The sequence below is a fragment of the Hyperolius riggenbachi genome, chromosome 1 (assembly GCF_040937935.1).
Source record: "Hyperolius riggenbachi isolate aHypRig1 chromosome 1, aHypRig1.pri, whole genome shotgun sequence".
NCBI classification, from domain to species: Eukaryota; Metazoa; Chordata; class Amphibia; order Anura; family Hyperoliidae; genus Hyperolius; species Hyperolius riggenbachi.
Genome location: NC_090646.1, coordinates 257,681,986 through 257,703,601, shown reverse-complemented (window position 1 = coordinate 257,703,601; position 21,616 = coordinate 257,681,986). Strand labels below are relative to the sequence as shown.

Here is a 21,616-nt window from a genome sequence, read left to right as displayed (position 1 = left end):
GTATAGTGTAGAGGGGGCTTAAGGTTCCACTTACAAAGGAGATTCTAAAAATCCAAGTAGCTTGAAGTAAACATATTGTTGGTGGTCACTTCCTTTGCAGCCTACTGAAATGATACAGACAGTTCCCTACTTACAAACATCTTGAGTTACGTTTCAGAGATACAAAGTTGTCTCCATGTGTAAAATATACAATACAGGTTTTTAATTACATATTGTTGTTACATGATAAAAAATTGTATGGACTGTTATAATTAGTTAATTACACTTTAATAGCAAATTGAAAGCAACCAAAAAACATATACTTTATGTCCAAACCCAGATTCCCCCCTCCCCCAAATTATTTATCCACGTTTTACTATGTAAAAATGGACCAATTGAATCCTGCCGGGGTAAAATGTGATTGATCTATTTCCAAGCTGAATAAATTTGCATACAGAATTTGCATATTCCTGCATCAAATTATTTCTCATTGATGATCCCTACTGTATAACATACATAGGTAGATTCAGAAAGCAGCATGGTGCATCAATGCATTAAAATGAATGGACAGCACTTTTTAGACGTCGGTGCAAGTTTGTCATGGTTATTTAAAACCATAGAAGGGGCGCCTACACAACAAAAACACTAATGTGATTATGCTAAGACAGTTCAATAAGGAGGTCCCAGTCTCGTTATCCTATGGCCTTGTGGAGATAAGCCGTCAAGATTATCTTTAATCTGTGATCCACCACCACACCATAAGGAAACAGACTCACCAGGGGGGGGATCAGCAAAGACCCTCTATATTGGCATGGGTGCGACCCTGCTACGCCATTAGGGTAACACACTATATGGGCCCCGCACCTTTGGGTGACCCATTCGATAGCACCATCTGGTGTTTTTACTTTGGAGTTTATTTCACCTCCTATTTTTACCTATAGGGTTTGTCTTTTTAGACATAGTGTGTGTCCAATTTACCCTGGTAACCATTCGGATAGTGTGTGTCACCAGATAGAAAGACCTGTAAGGCCTAATAGCGCATCGGGACACTTAGGGCCGTCCCCCACCTCCTCTGGATCCTCCACTTGACCAGGATTTAATCTCTTATATGATACCGCCAAACACCAAGATATGTTCCTCAAATGAAGAAAAATCTCACATAGTGTAAAACCATTCAAATTTAATAGGTATAAAAAGCTGTTACACTCACAATATGAAGACTTGAGTTTTGGGCATAGAGTTTTAGGTCACGGGCTCTCCCCAGTTAGGCTGGGCTCCGGCTGCCGTGCTGTACCCTGCGGTTGGCGTCCGTGCGCGCTGCGGTCACCTCCCTGGGTCGGTTCGCCGTTCCGTACATCCACGCCTGCTGACTTCAAGAGACTCTCGTTTCCGTGCCTAGGCTCCGCCCGACATGTTTCGTCATAAAGACTCATCAGGAGCTGGGGCCTGGCACTTCTACGAGAGTTTTTATGTGCGTCCCCTCTCCTCCTCAACTACGTCACTTCCCACTGGCGCACGCTGTGCGCCTGCGATCCAACCTCCCCATGGGCTTCCCCCCTGACGCGGCTCCACCGCGTGCGCCTGCGTTCCACACCTCCCATTGGCCTCCCCTATGCGTTCCACACCTCTTATTGGCCTCCCCTGTGACGCGGTCCAGTCCAAGAACCGCATACGAGCCGGCAGCGCGCTACAACACTGCGCTCCACTCGCGCCCAGCGCGCCATCTACCAGCTCCTCCCTCCTATCCTGACGTCTGCCCACCCCGTTCAGAGCACCAGCGTTGCGCACCACTGTGCGTACCACGCTCACTGCTCCAGCCCCCAACTACTCAAGGTTAATCCGGGCCTCCTCAGAGCCATCATAGGAGGCATGTCCGATTAAAGGGGGGGTCCCACCTGCCGAACGTAATCCCCCAGCCCAGTGAGCGGGGGAGATGTCCGTTTACAATGTGATTACACAGCTGAATAAAAGAACAATACAATCCAACATACTATAAAACTGCCACATAAGATCAATAAGTAAAAAAAATGTGGGTACCATATACATAAATCCTCAACAGGAGGCGAAAATGGCATCCTTTAGCTAAAATGCAATTAGTCACCCAAAAAACACACAATATCCTCATCAATATTATGGCCCTTAGGGGTAAGGGTGTCCAAATTAAATATCCATCTTGTTTCAGCTTGGGAGATGGCCCTGGTTCTATTACACCCCCTCCAGCTGGGCATCAATTTAAAAATACCACAGAATGACATACGTCTAGTGTCACACTGATGCTTCTCCCCAAAATGTGCTGAGAGGCTATGTGCAGGGAATCCCTTCCCCACATTCCTCGTGTGTTCACCCATACGTTCCTTAAGGGTACGGGTTGTGCGTCCTACGTACTGCCTCCCACAAGGGCACCATGCTAAATAGACCACATGTCTATCATGACAGGTGATAAATTGCGTGATTTTAAATTTTTTTCCATTACTGAAGGAGGTAATTTCAGCAGTTTTCACGGGGTTACCTTCTCTGCATGCTTTACAGGTTTTGCAGGGGTAAAAGCCAGGTTTTTGCCAACTAGGCATGCAGAAAGTTTTCTTGGGGGGTTCTACACAGCTAGGTGCTATGTGATTTCTAAGATAAGGGGCTCTGCGGAAAATAAATTTGGGTAGGGGTGGCAGTATGGACTTGAGAATGGGATCTGTGCCTAGAATCTTCCCGTGTCTGTGTACTATATCCTGAATGAATCTATATTGGTTGCTGTACCCTGTGATAAAGGCACATTGATATTTTTCCATACCCTCTTGTGGACTATGACCCTCATTGATAAGAGTCATCCTATCCCTTTCGCGGACATTCTGTATGTCCACATCTAATGATTCCGTTGAGTACCCCTTTTCCACAAATCTTTTTTTTAGGGTGCCCACCTGTAGGTCATACTGTTCTAATTGTGTACAGTTTCTTCTAATACGGAGGAACTGACCCTTGGGTATATTTCGTTTCCATTGGGGGTGATGGCAGCTATGAATCGGTATGAATCCATTACGGTCTGTAGGTTTGAAATATGTGACTGTCTGTAGTTCACCCTGATAATTGATGAGTTCTAGATCCAAAAATTGGATCCTCTCTCTACTTGAGGTGGCAGTGAGATTAATCCCAAGATCATTGTTATTTAACGTGTTCAGAAAAATTTTCAGTGACTCTGCCCCACCCCCCCATACAAAGAATAAATCATCTATAAATCTATGCCATATACGAATGGCCGAATTTCCCCTGACAATTTCTTCCTCCCACTTCCCCATAAACAAATTTGCCACACTGGGTGCATAGCTAGCACCCATGGCGCATCCCCTGTGCTGTGTATAAAAGTTGTTGTTGTGCTAAAAGTAATTTGATTTTAGTGCAAAATCCAACAATCTTAGGATATATTCCCCTTGCTCACTTTTAAGTTCCTCATCTTGTCTCATATAATATTCTACTGCTGCCAGTCCTAGTTCGTGTTTAATATTTGTGTACAATGATGATACATCTGCGGTGACCATAATGTCCCCATCCTGCAGCCTGTATCCATCCAATACAGTGGTGTGAAAAACTATTTGCTCCCTTCCTGATTTCTTATTCTTTTGCATGTTTGTCACACTTAAATGTTTCTGCTCATCAAAAACCGTTAACCGTTAGTTAAAGATAACATAATTGAACACAAAATGCAGTTTTAAATGATGTTTTTTATTATTTAGTGAGAAAAAAAACTCAAAACCTACATGGCCCTGTGTGAAAAAGAAATTGCCCCCTGAACCTAATAACTGGTTGGGCCACCCTTAGCAGCAATAACTGCAATCAAGCGTTTGCGATAACTTGCAACAAGTCTTTTACAGCGCTCTGGAGGAATTTTGGCCCACTCATATTTGTAGAATTGTTGTAATTCAGCTTTATTTGAGGGTTTTCTAGCATGAACTGCCTTTTTAAGGTCATGCCACAACATCTCAATAGGATTCAGGTCAGGGCTTTGACTAGGCCACTCCAAAGTCTTCATTTTGTTTTTCTTCAGCCATTCAGAGGTGGATTTGCTGGTGTCTTTTGCGTCATTGTCCTGCTGCAGCACCCAAGATCGCTTCAGCTTGAGTTGACGAACAGATGGCCGGACATTCTCCTTCAGGATTTTTTGGTAGACAGTAGAATTTATGGTTCCATCTATCACAGCAAGCCTTCCAGGTCCTGAAGCAGCAAAACAACCCCAGACCATCACACTACCACCACCATATTTTACTGTTTGTATGATGTTCTTTTGCTGAAATGCTGTGTTACTTCTACGACAGATTTAACAGGACACGCACCTTCCACAAAGTTCAACTTTTGTCTCGGCGGTCCACAAGGTATTTTCCCACAAGTCTTGGAATCATTGAGATGTTTTTTTAGCAAAATTGAGACGAGTCTTAATGTTCTTTTTGCTTAAAAGTGGTTTGCGCCTTGATATCTGCCATGCAGGCCGTTTTTGCCCAGTCTCTTTCAAATGGTGGAGTTGTGAACACTGACCTTAATTGAGGCAAGTGAGGCCTGCAGTTCTTTAGATGTTGTCCTGGGGTCTTTTGTGGCCTCTCGGATAAGTTTTCTCTGCGCTCTTGGGGTAATTTTGGTCGGCCAGCCACTCCTGGGAAGGTTCATCACTGTTCCATGTTTTTGCCATTTGTGGATAATGGCTCTCACTGTGGTTCGCTGGAGTCCCAAAGCTTTAGAAATGACTTTATAACCTTTACCAGACTGATAGATCTCAATTACAGTACTTTTGTTCTCATTTGTTCCTGAATTTCTTTGGATCTTGGCATGATGTCTAGCTTTTGAGGTGCTTTTGGTCTACTTCTCTGTGTCAGATAGCTCCTATTTAAGTGATTTCTTGATTGAAACAGGTGTGGCAGTAATCAGGCCTGGGGGTGACTACAGAAATTGAACTCAGGTGTGATAAACCACAGTTAAGTTATTTTTTAACAAGGGGGGGGGGCAATCACTTTTTTACACAGGGCCATGTAGGTTTTGAGTTTTTTTCCTCACTAAATAATAAAAACCATCATTTAAAACGGCATTTTGTGTTCAATTATGTTATCTTTGACTAATAGTTAACGGTTTTTGATGATCAGAAACATTTAAGTGTGACAAACATGCAAAAGAATAAGAAATCAGGAAGGGGGCAAATAGTTTTTCACACCACTGTATTTGTAACATGTGTTTAGTATCCTTCAATACGTAAGGTAATCCTGCCACCATAGGCTGTAAGAAGATGTCTATATACTGCCCCAACCTATGTGTCACCGACCCTATCCCACTAATGATTGGGCCAGTGCTGGGCCGAAATTACGCATGAGCGTAATTACGCATCATAATTCAATGTAAATTTACGCGTAAGCGCTACGCGTAACTTACGGTCTTACGCGTAATTATTTACGCGTAAGGAGTTAAGTGGTATCGTAATTACACTGTCTACCGTAATTGCTAGGTATGCGTAATTTTACGAAGACTTACGCGTAATTTTACGCGTAATTACTAACGTAAAAACTCCCCTTTTCTAAGAGTAGCCAATCAGTCAACATCCTAAGCAACCAATAGTATCTTCTCCCGCCCTTCAGTATATAAGCGTACGTTTTGACGCATACGAATGATGTGTACGCAATAGCTGTCACATTGATGGCTATTGCATACACATCATCCGTATGAGTCAAAAAATATGCATTAATGGGTATTACGGCACTACGCGTAACATCGTAGTGTAAGCGCCTACATTACGGTATCCTTACGCGTAACTGCGTAAGTTAACGCGTAATTACAGTGATGAACCGTAGATAATTTCCTACGCCGTAACCGTAATTGCGTAATGCGTAATAGCGTAAAATTACACGTAATGATCCGTAAGCGTAGATTTTTCCATTACGACCAGCACTGGATTGGGCGGCCTGGAGGGTCTGTTTGATTTTTATGAATTTTAGGGACTTGGTATATGATGGGTACACGGGGAGTGTCAGGTATAAGAAATCTGAATTCAGTGTCACTCACCATTCCCCTATTCATACCCTCCTTAAGTATTGCTCTAAGGTCGTTCATCAGTTGGCTTGTAGGGTTCCCCCTAAGTTTCGTGTATGTATCCAGATCTTGAACCATTCTGTCTAGTTCTTTCCCATACTTCTCTTTGCTGAGTACCACCACCCCTCCCCCCTTTTCTGCTGGTCGCACCACTAGGTTCTTCTTCTCCATCATGTCCCTCGCTATTTGCTGTTCATGACCCTCCCTTATGTCTGGTATTTGTTTAATTTCCTCTACCAACAGATTTTTAAATACTTCAATTGCGTTATAGCTGTTATCTCTAGGGAAGAAGGTAGATTTGCTTTTAAGCTGTGTTTGTTTATATACTGAGGGGGCAGGGTTTCTGTTAGTTGTATCTATTCGTCCAGCGAAATATTTTTTTAAATGAAGCTGTCTCACAAATTTATTAAGGTCAATATACGTGGCAAACTTGTCAAGTCCCTTTTGGGGGGCATATTTTAATCCTTTGTCCAGTAATTTCATTTCATTGTTGTCAAGTTCAACTCCACTCAGGTTGTATATTCCCGCCCCTACATATTTCTCCTTCTCTTTATTCCTTCCATTTCCACGTTTACCTCTTCTTGTCCTCTTTTTCCCGGGTACCTGGGGTATCCTGTTCCTCCCTCTGACCATCCCCTCCCCCTCCCCCATTGTTCTCCCACCCCGCCCGGGGTCCTGTCTAAAAAATGTTCATACTCACCTTGTTGTTGTATAGGGTCATATCTGTTGGACACCGGGATGTTGTACTCCCCCCCCCCCCATGGAAGCCAGCAGGCCTCTGACCTCCATATCCTCCACCCTGTCCCTGGTAGCCCCCCCGTATGGGTCCCCTATATCCACCCATATTTCTGCCCCTATTCTGTATGTACCTCCCCATTTGGTCTGTGTATCCATTTGGGGTATTATTAGGAGGCCTACCCCTAGTGAGGTTCCCCCTATTTCCCTGTCCCTGATTAGGACCTGGTGCAGGTTCCGAGCCTCTGTTTGGTGCGTCTGTGGGGGTACTTTCCCCTTGTGGGGTTGTCGTCTGTGATTGTAGATTTTGGGCCTGAGCTAATTTTTCCTCCTTTCTCTTGATCTGCCATTTGTAAGCTTCCTTCCTCCTAGTGGCCTCTGCATCTCTCTGAAACTTTCTTTTTTTGTCTGCCACTATTTCCCTTTCATTCTTCTGCAATGTCTCACTGAGTTTTTGTGACTTAGTTTTATACTCTTCAGTGACACTGAAGGGTACCAGGTTAGTTTTAATGGCCTCAATGTCTCCCCCCAGTCTTTCCAGTCTCTTATTTTTCCTCTTGATCAGGAGCTTGACCAGTCCCTGTCCACATTTGTCAAAGTACTCCTCCCATTCCTGGTCATTCTCATCATCGTCCTCACCGTCATTGGCCATGAGATCCCAACGTAATCTCTTGGGTATGATGCCCTCTTTGTCATGTTTAGTCAGGGTGGCCACATCCCACCAAGTTTGCTGTTCTTTGATCATTACCCCTTGTAGTTTTTTGAACTCCTGGTCCATACTCTTCCCATTTTCCCCATGTATTATAAAGACCTCATCTAGATTGATGAGTCTACGGGCTCTATGTTCAAATACATCCATGGTGCTAGTCATGTTGATTACAAATACCGTATCTACCTGTATATAATACTCAGTGGAGCATATGGGTGCGCCAATCTCTGTAGAAAATAACGTGTAAAATAATAGATGGGCGCTACTTCCAATGCTCCTACCACACAAGTTACGCAGTATACAATACAGTTGGAGCTGCTCCTTCTATATACACAAAATATTTAAAACCATAGAAGGGGCGCCTACACAACAAAAACACTAATGTGATTATGCTAAGACAGTTCAATAAGGAGGTCCCAGTCTCGTTATCCTATGGCCTTGTGGAGATAAGCCGTCAAGATTATCTTCAATCTGTGATCCACCACCACACCATAAGGAAACAGACTCACCAGATAGAAAGACCTGTAAGGCCTAATAGCGCATCGGGACACTTAGGGCCGTCCCCCACCTCCTCTGGATTCTCCACTTGACCAGGATTTAATCTCTTATATGATACCGCCAAACACCAAGATATTTTCCTCAAATGAAGAAAAATCTCACATAGTGTAAAACCATTCAAATTTAATAGGTATAAAAAGCTGTTACACTCACAATATGAAGACTTGAGTTTTGGGCATAGAGTTTTAGGTCACAGGCTCTCCCCCGTTAGGCTGGGCTCCGGCTGCCGTGCTGTACCCTGCAGTTGGCGTCCGTGCGCGCTGCGGTCACCTCCCTGGGTCGGTTCGCCGTTACGTACATCCACGCCTGCTGACTTCAAGAGACTCTTGTTTCCGTGCCTAGGCCCCGCCCGACATGTTTCGTCATAAAGACTCATCAGGAGCTGGGGCCTGGCACTTCTACGAGAGTTTTTATGTGCGTCCCCTCTCCTCCTCAACTACGTCACTTCCCACTGGCGCACGCTGTGCGCCTGCGATCCAACCTCCCCATGGGCTTCCCCCCTGACGCGGCTCCACCGCGTGCGCCTGCGTTCCACACCTCCCATTGGCGGACTCAACTTACAAACCATCACTCAGAACAGAACCTGTTTGTAAGTAGGGGACAGCTTGTACTCAGTTTAAACATTAGTAGGTTTAAAGATGGTGCCTGAATTGTAACCTAAAGGTGATCCAATTTTACCACTTCCGTGTAGTATGCGAGCTTTCCCACACCATCTGTTCAGATTACAGTATTCAGAATCTGTTAGACCACACACTACATGGAGGTGGTAAAATTGGCCAATCAAGATTGGATGTGTGCACCAGTCATAAGAGTTATTCTCTTATAGCTTCTTAAAGCAAACCAGAAACAAAATTTGGGTGAAAAAATTCAAATATTACATCTAAGTAGAGGGAAGCCTCTGGATCCTCCAGTTGGATCCAGAGGCTTCCCACGCTGTCCTGTGGACCTCTGTCACTTTCTGCGACCCTCTGGAACATCAGGGCTGCACTCCTCTTTCTGGCACAAGCGTGGCTGCACTGCCGTGCATGCACAGTAGCTCATGCACAAGGGGCTCCAGCTTACTTTGCAGGTGCAGTACGCCCGTGCTCGTGTCTAAAGAGGAGCGTAGCTTGACAATGGGGACCGGAGATGGTGTGGAAACCCTCTATAGAATCCAGTCTTCCTTCTCACAAGGTATTTGTTACCATCGTTCAGTCGCATTTTAACCCCCGCAAGCAACATGGTAGCACCACGCTTAGCCTATCCTGGACGCTACATGTAGCATTTAGGAGGAAACAAGATGATGGGGTTGAGCGGAGGGTTTGTATGAATGACAAACTTGCACCGACGTCTAAAAAGTGCTGTCCATTCATTTTAATGCATTGATGCACCATGCTGCTTTCTGAATCTACCTATGTATGTTATACAGTAGGGATCATCAATGAAAAATAATTTGATGCAGGAATATGCAAATTCTGTGTGCAAATTTATTCAGCTTGGAAATAGATCAATCACATTTTACCCCGGCAGGATTCAATTGGTCCATTTTTAAGTTGCATACAGAATTTGCATAATCGCTTCAACTGGGAAATTGTTTGCATCTCATTGGTCATCCCTATTCTACAGTATAGATAGTGGCATGTTTAAAGAAGTGTTCAGATGGTTTGGCACACGCAACTCCAAACAGTGTGCCATGCCAAGTATGCATGTGGATGATGTAAGCCTGAGTTTATTTATGTTTGAAGTTGTAAAGAGCAAATGTTCTCATCATTTACAGAGATGTGACCTGGAAGAGATCAGGTCAGCAGATTTTGGACTGGTGTCCACATGAAAAAACAACCACTAGATTTCCTCACACTACTTAACATATAAAAATGCCTGTACAAGGAATTTCCATTTTACTTGCTTAATTTAAAACATCTGCCAGTTCAGCCATTTTTTTTGAATGATAAAAGTCATGCAGGATGTATTAGGAGTCCATAGAGACACAGAAACACACGTGGGCCCACATGTAATTAACTTTTTCTCCTAGGAGATAATTTATTTCCTTTTTAAGCAATACTAGTCGCCTGGCAGTCCTGCTGATCATCAGCCTCAAATACTTTTAACCATAGGCCCTGAACAAGCATGCAGCAGATCAGGTATTACTGATATTATTGTCAGATCTGACAAGATTAGCTGGATGCTGGTTTCTGGTGCAATTCAGACGCTACTGCAGTCAAACAGACCAGCAGGGCTGCTAGGCAACTAGTATTGTTTAAAAGGAAATAAATATGGCAGCCTCTACATTCTTCTCACTACAATTGTCCTTTAAGATAACAACAGAATTCTAACTCTTAATGACAGGATGTTAATTCACAGAGAGGAATGCAAGTGATAACAACTGTAAAGTGTGTGAGGAGTTATCACCTGGCTTGAGCTGTCGTTAGGTGGAGTATTTCTAGAAACAGCAATGTTAAAATGGAGGATTCTAAGCTGTCTATTTTATTTTGTAGTAGATTATGCAGAAGGGGACTATATAGACAGAAATATACAGCAGGCACACAGGGAAAGAGGAAGAGAGAGACATCAAGCCTATGTATACACACAACTTCACACACACAAACAGCCACAGGCTCTCTCTCCCTTTCTCCTTTCCTGTTTGCCATACACAAGCTACAGGCTGGCTGTAATCTCGCTGACCAAGGAAGGAGCAGGAGGGGTGGAGCTACATCATGTCTGCAGTGGCAGCGCCTGCATGTCTGTATGTCCTCCCTCCCTCCCTACTGTCTACATGTAAGAATAACTACAGAGGTGATAACTGAAGGACTAGAGTGATAAGATAACACTCTCACTGTGAAAACGTATCACTACATGTTAATAAGGCAAGCTTCTTTAGTGAATTAATACTTAAAATACTGATCAATGTGTGGTGATAAGTTTTCACTTGCTTGATCTAAGAAAATTGTGCTTTGTCTCAGAATATATGTCCTTGATGCACAAAGTTTATATCTGAGTTGCAGTATCTTCTTTCATCTTATTTCACCGTGTAAAATAAGATTTAAGCATTTAACAAACTAAAAACAAGGCAAAAAAATAAATAATGATAGTCAGGGACAACTTATGTTGAGGGAATTTTGCTTGTTTGTGCTGAAAAGTTATGTTTAGATAAGGTGAGAAAAGATAAGATGGGATAACACGTGTAAAAATGTGCACATACCTGTCTGAAACATGGGGATATAAACCAGAATTTTTTAAAGGAGCTTAAAAAAATAATTTTAGTAGCAGTATCAGAAAAGTGAAAATGGCCATATTCCCCTTCATCACTACTGCTGAAGATTCGGTCGTAGCAAACAGTGACCTGTCCAGCCTGAGGAAATGGGTTCTGAGGTGACCTGCATTGATACATTATAAAATATTGTCACGTTTTATTATTTTGATCCTTTTTTTGTTGTATTAATTTATCCTTTTTTTATTTTCTTGTATTATTTTTCAGGCTGGTAAGAGAACAATGGCAAAAATCCTTGTACTTTTTGATGGCAGATTTATACTTAGACTTAATAGCTCAAGAGCCCTATGCTGGAGAGATGCGTGGTATAGCCAAAGTGTTTGGTTTAAAAACATCTGAAGTAGTCCTTATAAATATCTTCTATGAAACAGTCATGTAAGTTTATTTTATTTATGTTGTGTTTATATAGCCCTGACATCTACAAGAGCTTCCAAAGTATATAGTCATAAAACTGTCTTCAGAGGGGCTCACAATCTAATAACTACCATATACCTATTTACTTATGTTCAATTTAGTCTAAGGCCAATTTGGGGTGATGCTAATTAACTTATCTGTACATTTTTTGTATGTGGGAGGAAATGGAGTGCCCGGCGGAAACCTATGAAAATATGGGGAGGACGTATTAACTCTGTGGAGATAGTGTCCTAGCCAAGATTCAAACCAGAGCTGCAAGGCGAGAATTCTGTCCACTATGCCTATTCACACATTACGCAATTTAAAGCAACCTTTGTTTTCAGTATTCTAATAGTGGCATAGTACTGTCGGTCAGAGATAGGAACTATTACCAGACTTATGTATAACCTTTTACTATGGATCAAAGATTTGTTTTCCTTTTTACACATCATTTGCATTCATTGTTTGATCTTTATCTGTTTAACAGGTAAAATGTGAGTGTACTTTTTTTAACCAAGAAAAAGTATATTTAACCACCCTGGCGTTCTGATAAGATCGCCAGGGCAGCTGCGGGAGGGTTTTTTTTAAATAAAAAAAAAACTATTTCATGCAGCCAACTGAAAGTTGGCTGCATGAAAGCCCACTAGAGGGCGCTCCGGAGGCGTTCTTCCGATCGCCTCCGGCGCCCAGAATAAACAAGGAAGGCCGCAATGAGCGGCCTTCCTTGTTTTGCTTACATCGTCGCCATAGCGACGAGCGGAGTGACGTCATGGACGTCAGCCGACGTCCTGACGTCAGCCGCCTCCGATCCAGCCCTTAGCGCTGGCCGGAACTTTTTGTTCCGGCTACGCTGGGCTCAGGCGGCTGGGGGGACCCTCTTTCGCCGCTGCTCGCGGCGGATCGCCGCAGAGCGGCGGCGATCAGGCAGCACACGCGGCTGGCAAAGTGCCGGCTGCGTGTGCTGCTTTTTATTTCACTAAAATGTGGTTAAACCAAAACAAGGATCATACACAAAGAGACAATGTGAGTGTGCTTCACCTTCGTACAAATGCTAGACTGAAGGTGGCCAAGACAGCTGTTTGGGGCAAGAAACTAGCATGTGTACAGGTGTCATTTGAGAATTTATCATGGCTGCTGTTCTTAGAAACAAGTCTTAAAATGAAGTCCTTAAACTGAACATAAATTTAGTCAGGCCCTTCTTCAATTAACTCCTGTGTTTTCTACTAGGAGAAAATGTTTGCCTTCTCTATATAATAACTTTTTTGCCCTTTGTAACATAAAAAAGTATCAAAAAGTTCATGAAAAAGAACGATCAAAATTATGAGTTTCTTTTTTTTATTTGCTTGCCAGCGGCTTAAAATGTATTTTATTGATAAGGTGTAAAAATACTGCATCACCTAGGAGAAAACGCAGAAGAAAATGTGAATTAAATAAGGGCCTCAGCTCTTTATGTTTTCCTTTCTAAAACACTTACAGTGAATCATATTATAAGTATATTTTCACTTTAGGCTTCCTTTAATAAGTCATAGCAAAGGACCCGGGACTCCACCTGGATTCAAACAGCATACGCCTGCTTAATTTGCATTTTATGCAATATCAGTACAAACTGCATGACTTTTGGGTCTACGTGACCTTTCTCAAATGCTGACTCACCACAAGTGCACACATCATTTAAAGTATAAAGAGACCTCACAATTAAAACTCACCCACTATCGGGGTGAGCACAAATCTTAACGGAGCACATAGGCAATATTCAAAAATAGATAGATGCTTCACAAAACAATATAAACAAATTTAAACTGTTTTCTTCATTTATGACAATGGGCATGATTCACAAAGCTTTTTAACCTGTTTCCTGTTTTCACCCTATTTACGTTACTTTTTTAAGCTCCCAAAGAGCAAAAATATAATATAATTAACCACTTGCCGACCGCACGCTTATACCGTGCGTCGGCAAAGTGGCAGCTGCAGGACCAGCGACGCAGTACTGCGTCGCCAGCTGCAGGCTGATTAATCAGGAAGCAGCCGCTCGCGCTGCGGGGGGCGGCGGCTCGCAGGCTAAATGTAAACACAAGCGGAAATAATCCGCTTTGTTTACATTGTACGGCGCTGCTGCGCAGCAGCGCCGTAAGGCAGGTCGGCGATCCCCGGCCAATCAGCGGCCGGGGATCACCGCCATGTGACAGGGGACGTCCTGTCACTGGCTGCACAGGACGGATAGCGTCCTGTGCAGCCCGGATCACCGGGGGGAGAGGTAAGAGAGGGAGTGGGGTGAATGTCGCCGCGGAGGGGGGCTTTGAGGTGCCCCCCCCCCCCCCCGCAACTAGCCTGCACGCAGGAGCGATTAGACCCCCCCTGCACATCATCCCCATAGGGGGGAAAAAGGGGGGCGATGTGATCGCTCTGCGTGCACCCTGATCTGTGCTGGGGGCTGCAGAGCCCACCCAGCACAGATCACAACAAACAGCGCTGGTCCTTAAGGGGGGGGGGGGGGGTAAAGGGTGGGTCCTCAAGTGGTTAAGGTAAGAAAAGTAATATTGAAATTAAGTTAATCAGGAATAACTTACTTTGGGTGATTTTTTTGCTTGTAAATGTGCTGACAGGTTATTTTTTTTATCAAATAGCTGATAAATAAGTCATTTATGAGAAGTTTTGTGAATAGAGCCCATTGGGTGTCAAGGTGTTTAAGACATCGATCCATCTACTCTGGTTGCAATAACGAAACTCACAGGTCATCACCCTCCTGCAGAGTAACCTTTTCTAATACGCACCAGCATAAATTACTGACATTATGTCCACATTTCATGAAGTGACTACCTAAAGGAGAGTCATGTTTGATTTTACTTGTTTTTCTCAGAGGCCTTGCACTTATAATTTTAATATTAATCCAATGCTCAGTAAGGTGTTGCCGGACTGCCCTGGATTCCTTTGATAAATCCTAATGTCTCATCTCTAAAGGCGTGACTTACTCTGAATTTTTTCAAATTGTGAGTCGTCAGACCCCTCCGCGGGGAGGTCGTTCTGACGACAGTTCCACGTGAGTACAGGCTGTCGTCAGACTGATAAGACTAATTTTAACTGATCCGCCGTCTTATCAGTCTGACAACAGCCTGTACTCACGTGGAACTTTTGTCAGAAAGACTGCCCCGTGGTCGTGTCTGAGGACCCGTAATTTGAAAAAATCCAGCGTATGTACGCGCCTTTAGAGATGAGACATTAGAATTTATCAAAGGAATCCAGAGAATTTAGCTTGATTTTTTTTCTTTATTGTTTCATGGCTTTATTTTACTTTAAAACTGACCTCAACTCTTGCACAGGAAGGAGTACATAGAAAAATCTACCCTGTGCCCACTTTTCATGTGTTTATAGAAAACAGCCTGTCTAATTCTTGCTTCTCACCTGGTGGCCTCAACTCGGAGATAGATTTCTCAGTTTTTTTGGATTTGTATGGCTAATTTAATATAGATTAGGTGAAATCCTGAGGAGGTCACTCTGCATGCTCTATACATTGACCCCTTGTTGAAGAGGCAGCGTATATTGACTTAATTTATTGGATTGTGCATGTGCATGTGTATATTTATATTAGGTGCTGGTATCTACCTCCTAGTTGGGGAACTGGGTTTAATCTAATTTGGAGCCTTCTGTGAAAAACCTTGGATGCTATTGAGTGTACAGCAGAGGAAGAGGCACCTCTATAGTGTATATGAATGTATATATGTGGGCCCTTTAAGTGCTCCTTTAGGTCTGAATGCTACAGTGAATTAATGACAGGTATCCCTATAGCCGCTATGCACAGATTAAAAAATTCCATCAAATAGTTAAAGTTTCTAAGAATGATATTCCTCATTTGTGAACTGTTGGGGACTGTTACTTATAATTTATATTTTGTGACCATCTTCGTTTTGAATGAGAGAAATCTGGAACTAAGCACTGTAGATCGTTTTTATGAATGTATAAAGTCTCTATGGGGATTTTGGGCAAACTTGCCAGGAAAAAAGATGGTGCCGGTAGACATATCAGGTGACCCTCTGCCAGAATATATAAAGGGTGAACCACTCCTCCTTGCTTTAAGCCACACCCTGAGGAAGCCCATTGGGTGAAACATGTAGGTGGGAGGAGCTATAGGAGGCCGGCCTCGCCCACCACTTTAACTCCACACCGCTCGGAATAGATCCCCGTGACCACGCTGGTTTAATCCCTGGTGCGGGTAGATCTGCAGACACAGCCGCTATTGAAGAGTCTGCTGCCTGCTTTTGAGAACGCTGCAGTGCGTGAGTAAATGTGACCACAGTCACTACATCCCACTGGGGAAATACAACACACAGGGAGCTGGCGCCCCGCAAGTGAGGTATACAACTGTTGTGACTGTTGATGGCAGCTCCTGTGCATATAAGACTTGCTTAATATTATGCTCTGTGCACCACTGACTGCAACTGAATTCCTGAAGCTTTGCAAAGTGAAGATGCTGCTCTAGCTGATGATGCATATGCTTGTAATGTTGACCTGCTAACGATTGGAACTGAATTGAACTGGCTTACAATCAGTGCTTTGCCGAAATTGGAATATTTGAAGCAATAGCTGACTATCAGATGGACTGTACTGGTTGCAATAGACTGGAATAGAAGAAACAAATAGATTACAGGAAGGCATCCAAGTAATAGCTATTACAGAAATTAGGAACTGCTAAATACCGCACAATACATTTGCAAGCAGATATATATTATATAGCGGCTGGTATGAATGTTTGGATGAGTGGAGCGTGTGGGGTAGCGGGGAAGCACTGTGACATTCCTAAGGCTTTTGTAGCGGTTTAAATGTTTTTAATGTGATTTTGATACAATCCTATGGTTGTCTGTCCACAATAAAGATAATTTTGATTATTGGCAAGCGAGGCCTGGATTAGCTTTGTTCTCTTTGGTAATTGCTAATTCTTGCTTCTCAGCAAGTAATGTGCTAGTGTGATTGGAGCTCCCAGCTGTTTGCCAAGTTGAGAGCTAATATGTAAACAAATGAGTTTAACCCTTTCTGTGCTCCCAGAAAACCAGTACACTGCAGCATCTCTGATGGAGCTCTATAAGCTGTAACAAGGAAATGTTTTTATGTAAAGGTTATTATGCTGTTGCTTATCTTTTAGAGCAGAGAGGAAGTTCTGAGTTCAGGTCTGCTTTAAATCTGGAACTGTTCCTTCATTGCTATGAAATGTTATCCTTAAAGTGTACCTGAGACGAAAAGAGAGAAAAGTTTTATACATATCTGGGGCTTCCTCCAGCCCCCTCCACGCAGATCACTCCCTCGCCATAATCTTCCACTTCCTGGATGGTCCAGTAGATGCCTTGTTATCTTCGGCCAGCCATCGCAGGCGCAGTCCCCTCGCGCGCGCTCCCATGCCTGGGAGCTTCTTTCACCTGCACAGTAGTACTGCACAGGCGCAGAACGTGCCCGGCAACGGGAGCGCGGCTTGGCATGTGCGTGGCTAGGCCGCACATGCACAGTATGCCCGACTGGCCAAAGATAACGGAGCATCTACTGGACCATCCAGCGATCTGCATGAAAAGGGCTTGAGAAAGCCCCAGGTATGTATAAATTAGCACAAATTAGTTACCTTCCACCCTTGTTAATTCATTAGCTGTCAAGTATTTTAATGCTGCTTCCTTTTCTGTGTAAGCAGAGATCTGCATATGAGGCAAACTCTCCACTCGGCACTTTCTATGAAGGTGTTCTGTCTTCAGCAGTAGCTCACTTACACGATGTCTAATTTTCTGTGTCCCCAATAAAAATACAATTTACTGAAAACTAAAACAGCAATTTCTGACAAATTTCTTCCTATTATATTTAGGGCCTGTACAAGTATAATCACTGAAGATGAAGAAGGACATATTTATCATGCAAGAAACATGGATTTGTTCTTTGGCATTGACTTAAAAGATGTTACCTTGGTTATTGATTTTATCAGGAATGGACAGGTACAATTTAAGAATATAAAAAATTATTCAAAATAACTTTCAGAATCCTTAAATACATTGGGCTTGGTTCACAAAAGAGTGGTAACTGTTAGCACGGCCGTTTTCGCGCGAATTTTCGCATTGCGTGCGATCGCGAATTTTGCGCAAAAATTTGCGTTTGCGCACGAAAATGTTATCGTTTTGCACAAAAATTCACGCGAAAATGCCGTGCTAACAGTTAGCACTCTTTTGTGAATCAAGCCCATTCTGTGTATGATGTAAAGTACAGTGGTGTGAAAAACTATTTGCCCCTTCCTGATTTCTTATTCTTTTGCATGTTTGTCACACTTAAATGTTTCTGCTCATCAAAAACCGTTAACCGTTAGTCAAAGATAACATAATTGAACACAAAATGCAGTTTTAAATGATGTTTTTTATTATTTAGGGAGAAAAAAAACTCAAAACCTACATGGCCCTGTGTGAAAAAGAAATTGCCCCCTGAACCTAATAACTGGTTGGGCCACCCTTAGCAGCAATAACTGCAATCAAGCGTTTGTGATAACTTGCAACAAGTCTTTTACAGCGCTCTGGAGGAATTTTGGCCCACTCATATTTGTAAAATTGTTGTAATTCAGCTTTATTTGAGGGTTTTCTAGCATGAACTGCCTTTTTAAGGTCATGCCACAACATCTCAATAGGATTCAGGTCAGGGCTTTGACTAGGCCACTCCAAAGTCTTCATTTTGTTTTTCTTCAGCCATTCAGAGGTGGATTTGCTGGTGTCTTTTGCGTCATTGTCCTGCTGCAGCACCCAAGATCGCTTCAGCTTGAGTTGACGAACAGATGGCCGGACATTCTCCTTCAGGATTTTTTGGTAGACAGTAGAATTTATGGTTCCATCTATCACAGCAAGCCTTCCAGGTCCTGAAGCAGCAAAACAACCCCAGACCATCACACTACCACCACCATATTTTACTGTTTGTATGATGTTCTTTTGCTGAAATGCTGTGTTACTTCTACGACAGATTTAACAGGACACGCACCTTCCACAAAGTTCAACTTTTGTCTCGGCGGTCCACAAGGTATTTTCTCACAAGTCTTGGAATCATTGAGATGTTTTTTTAGCAAAATTGAGACGAGCCTTAATGTTCTTTTTGCTTAAAAGTGGTTTGCGCCTTGATATCTGCCATGCAGGCCGTTTTTGCCCAGTCTCTTTCTAATGGTGGAGTTGTGAACACTGACCTTAATTGAGGCAAGTGAGGCCTGCAGTTCTTTAGATGTTGTCCTGGGGTCTTTTGTGGCCTCTCGGATAAGTTTTCTCTGCGCTCTTGGGGTAATTTTGGTCAGCCAGCCACTCCTGGGAAGGTTCATCACTGTTCCATGTTTTTGCCATTTGTGGATAATGGCTCTCACTGTGGTTCGCTGGAGTCCCAAAGCTTTAGAAATGACTTTATAACCTTTACCAGACTGATAGATCTCAATTACAGTACTTTTGTTCTCATTTGTTTCTGAATTTCTTTGGATCTTGGCATGATGTCTAGCTTTTGAGGTGCTTTTGGTCTACTTCTCTGTGTCAGATAGCTCCTATTTAAGTGATTTCTTGATTGAAACAGGTGTGGCAGTAATCAGGCCTGGGGGTGACTACAGAAATTGAACTCAGTTGTGATAAACCACAGTTAAGTTATTTTTTAACAAGGGGGGGGGGGGGGGGCAATCACTTTTTCACACAGGGCCATGTAGGTTTTGAGTTTTTTTTCCCTCACTAAATAATAAAAACCATCATTTAAAACTGCATTTTGTGTTCAATTATGTTATCTTTGACTAATAGTTAACGGTTTTTGATGAGCAGAAACATTTAAGTGTGACAAACATGCAAAAGAATAAGAAATCAGGAAGGGGGCAAATAGTTTTCACACCACTGTAGCTCTATCAGCTATAGACAATACACTTTTTCTGAAGTCTTGCGGCTTATAACTTTTCCTATAATTCTTCTAATGTGGTATATATGATCTATATATATGCTAAATGCCCCAAAGGAATTTATGTGGGAGAAAAAAGACGAACCCTACGTGAGTATATGAACCATCTCAAGTCCCCCCCCCAGAATATGCTGATCTCCCATTGCCCATACACTTTTGCTCACGTGGCCCCAGTTTAAGTGATCTTCTCATCAATGTGTTAATGGGTGGCTTCAAATCACGCAACGATAGACTAATAAGAGATACATTGGTTCAAAACTGTAGATGAAGGTTAAGGCTGCTTCCACACAGGGACGTTACAGGCACATGTTAGTGCAGCCTGTAACGCTCCCCCAACGCACAGCAATGTAACACAAGTGGGCTGTTCACACTGCCCACGTTGCGTTACATGTAGCGCTGCACGTTGTAGTGAAAGTGCAGCATGCTGTGCGTTCTAGCGGCTTTAGCCGCGTTAGACTGTTTGCACATGCTCAGTGGGGGGCGAAGAGGAGGCGGGGAGATGCCGCTACAGTAGCCGCGCACATGGCTACTTAATATGCACTGCACTGGCGGCCGCTGATTGGCCGGTGGGACCACGTGATGCGTAGTGTCTCGCTCCGCATCACGTGGTCCCGCCGGCCAATCAGCGCCACCCTGGGAGACCTTATGCGGATAGAGCTGACTAACGCGGCTCACTCTACCGTCCTCTCCCGCACCACCATGCATTGCGTTAGGGGCACGTTATGTGACCATAACGCCCCCTAAAACTCAATGTCTTGGTGTGTAAGTAGCCTTAAAGAAGGATTACAATTTCTTGTGCAGCACTGCAGATATGAGGGAGTTTAAATCCCACTATACTTTTTGTTTTTATTTTCTTGTGGCATGATTCCTTTTTAATCCTTGGGGGGTAAGAAGGTTTTTAAATTCTACAATTTTAAATTCTACAACAAACATTGTATGCAGCCTTACCTAGTTATGTGTGAATGAGTTACGATGTCTCCTCACCACACTGAATCTGTTGAATGTGGTGTTCATGCAGATAAGTCATCTTTTTTGTAGTAAATTGCTTAGCACCTCTGGGGGACTCTCTTGATGTTGTAACTAGGCATGCAATGACATTTATTGCAGTACAATGTATCTCCTTTTCAATATCCAATGCATCTAAGTTGTGTTCTACTATAATTTGTCAGTAGTCAGGAATCCTTCATTGCTGAAAGCTTGCTGCTTTTCTTCTAAGTTAGCCAATAAATGACATCCTTCTGATTCAAAACTTCTTAATTATAACTTTCAAAGGTAAAAAAAAGGTGTACAGTAAATTACAAATATTCTTCATATTTAGTGCTCAGTCCAATGACACCTTGTGGAATTCTCCTCTTATGTTTAGAGGTAAGCTCAACTGATTTTTGTTTTGATTCAGAGAGTACCTTTTTGTGCTTGGAGGTTTCTCCATAAAGCCGGGTCCCTAGTACTTCAATGGTGAAAATAGGTAGATCACAGAGAAAAATCTGCAGAGATTTAAGGACCCGCTTCCACTGGCCGCATTGCCGCCGTGCGATCATCGCAGAGCACTGCACCGCATACACCCGTGTGCACTTCTGGTCAGGCCGTGATGCAATGCGGCTCAATACAACCTCTGGGACCCGGATGAGAACTGTGGAAAACTGCAGCATGCTATCCATAAATTTAGCTGCACTGCATCTCATCGCGACCGAAAATTGGCATCAATGGAAACGGTTCCATCAATTAACCTCTTGCCGACCGCGTCACGCCAGTAGGCGTGGCCGCGGCGGCAGCCCCAGGACCGCCTAACGCCAATTGGCGTAAAGTCCTGGGGCTCTGTTTTGCAGGAGATCGCGCGCAGGCTGTGTGCGCATCTCCTGCTTGGGGGGCGGAGCTCCGCCCCGCCTTCAGTCTCCGAGCGGCTATTGCCGCTCGGGAGACTGTTAGACGGCGTGATCGCCGTCTATTTACTCTGTGCAGCGCTGCGATCAGCAGCAGCGCTGCACTGGGGACAGCCGTGTGACACGGCTGTCCCCCTGAGG

General features: G+C 43.4%; 1 protein-coding gene and 1 long non-coding RNA gene across 2 annotated transcripts in view; one reads left to right on the top strand and one right to left on the bottom strand.

The window, feature by feature from the left end:
- Window positions 1–21,616, bottom strand: part of LOC137504731 (uncharacterized) — a 117,926-nt gene that overhangs the window by 59,057 nt on the left and 37,253 nt on the right. The gene's annotated exons all lie outside the window — the stretch shown is intronic.
- LOC137504718 (N-acylethanolamine-hydrolyzing acid amidase-like) overlaps window positions 1–21,616 on the top strand; it is a 50,347-nt gene that overhangs the window by 755 nt on the left and 27,976 nt on the right. The window contains exons 2-3 of the mRNA XM_068233305.1: window positions 11,490–11,657; window positions 17,512–17,638. Coding sequence (XP_068089406.1) covers window positions 11,490–11,657; window positions 17,512–17,638 — 295 coding nt within the window. The remainder of the gene's footprint in view (window positions 1–11,489; window positions 11,658–17,511; window positions 17,639–21,616) is intronic.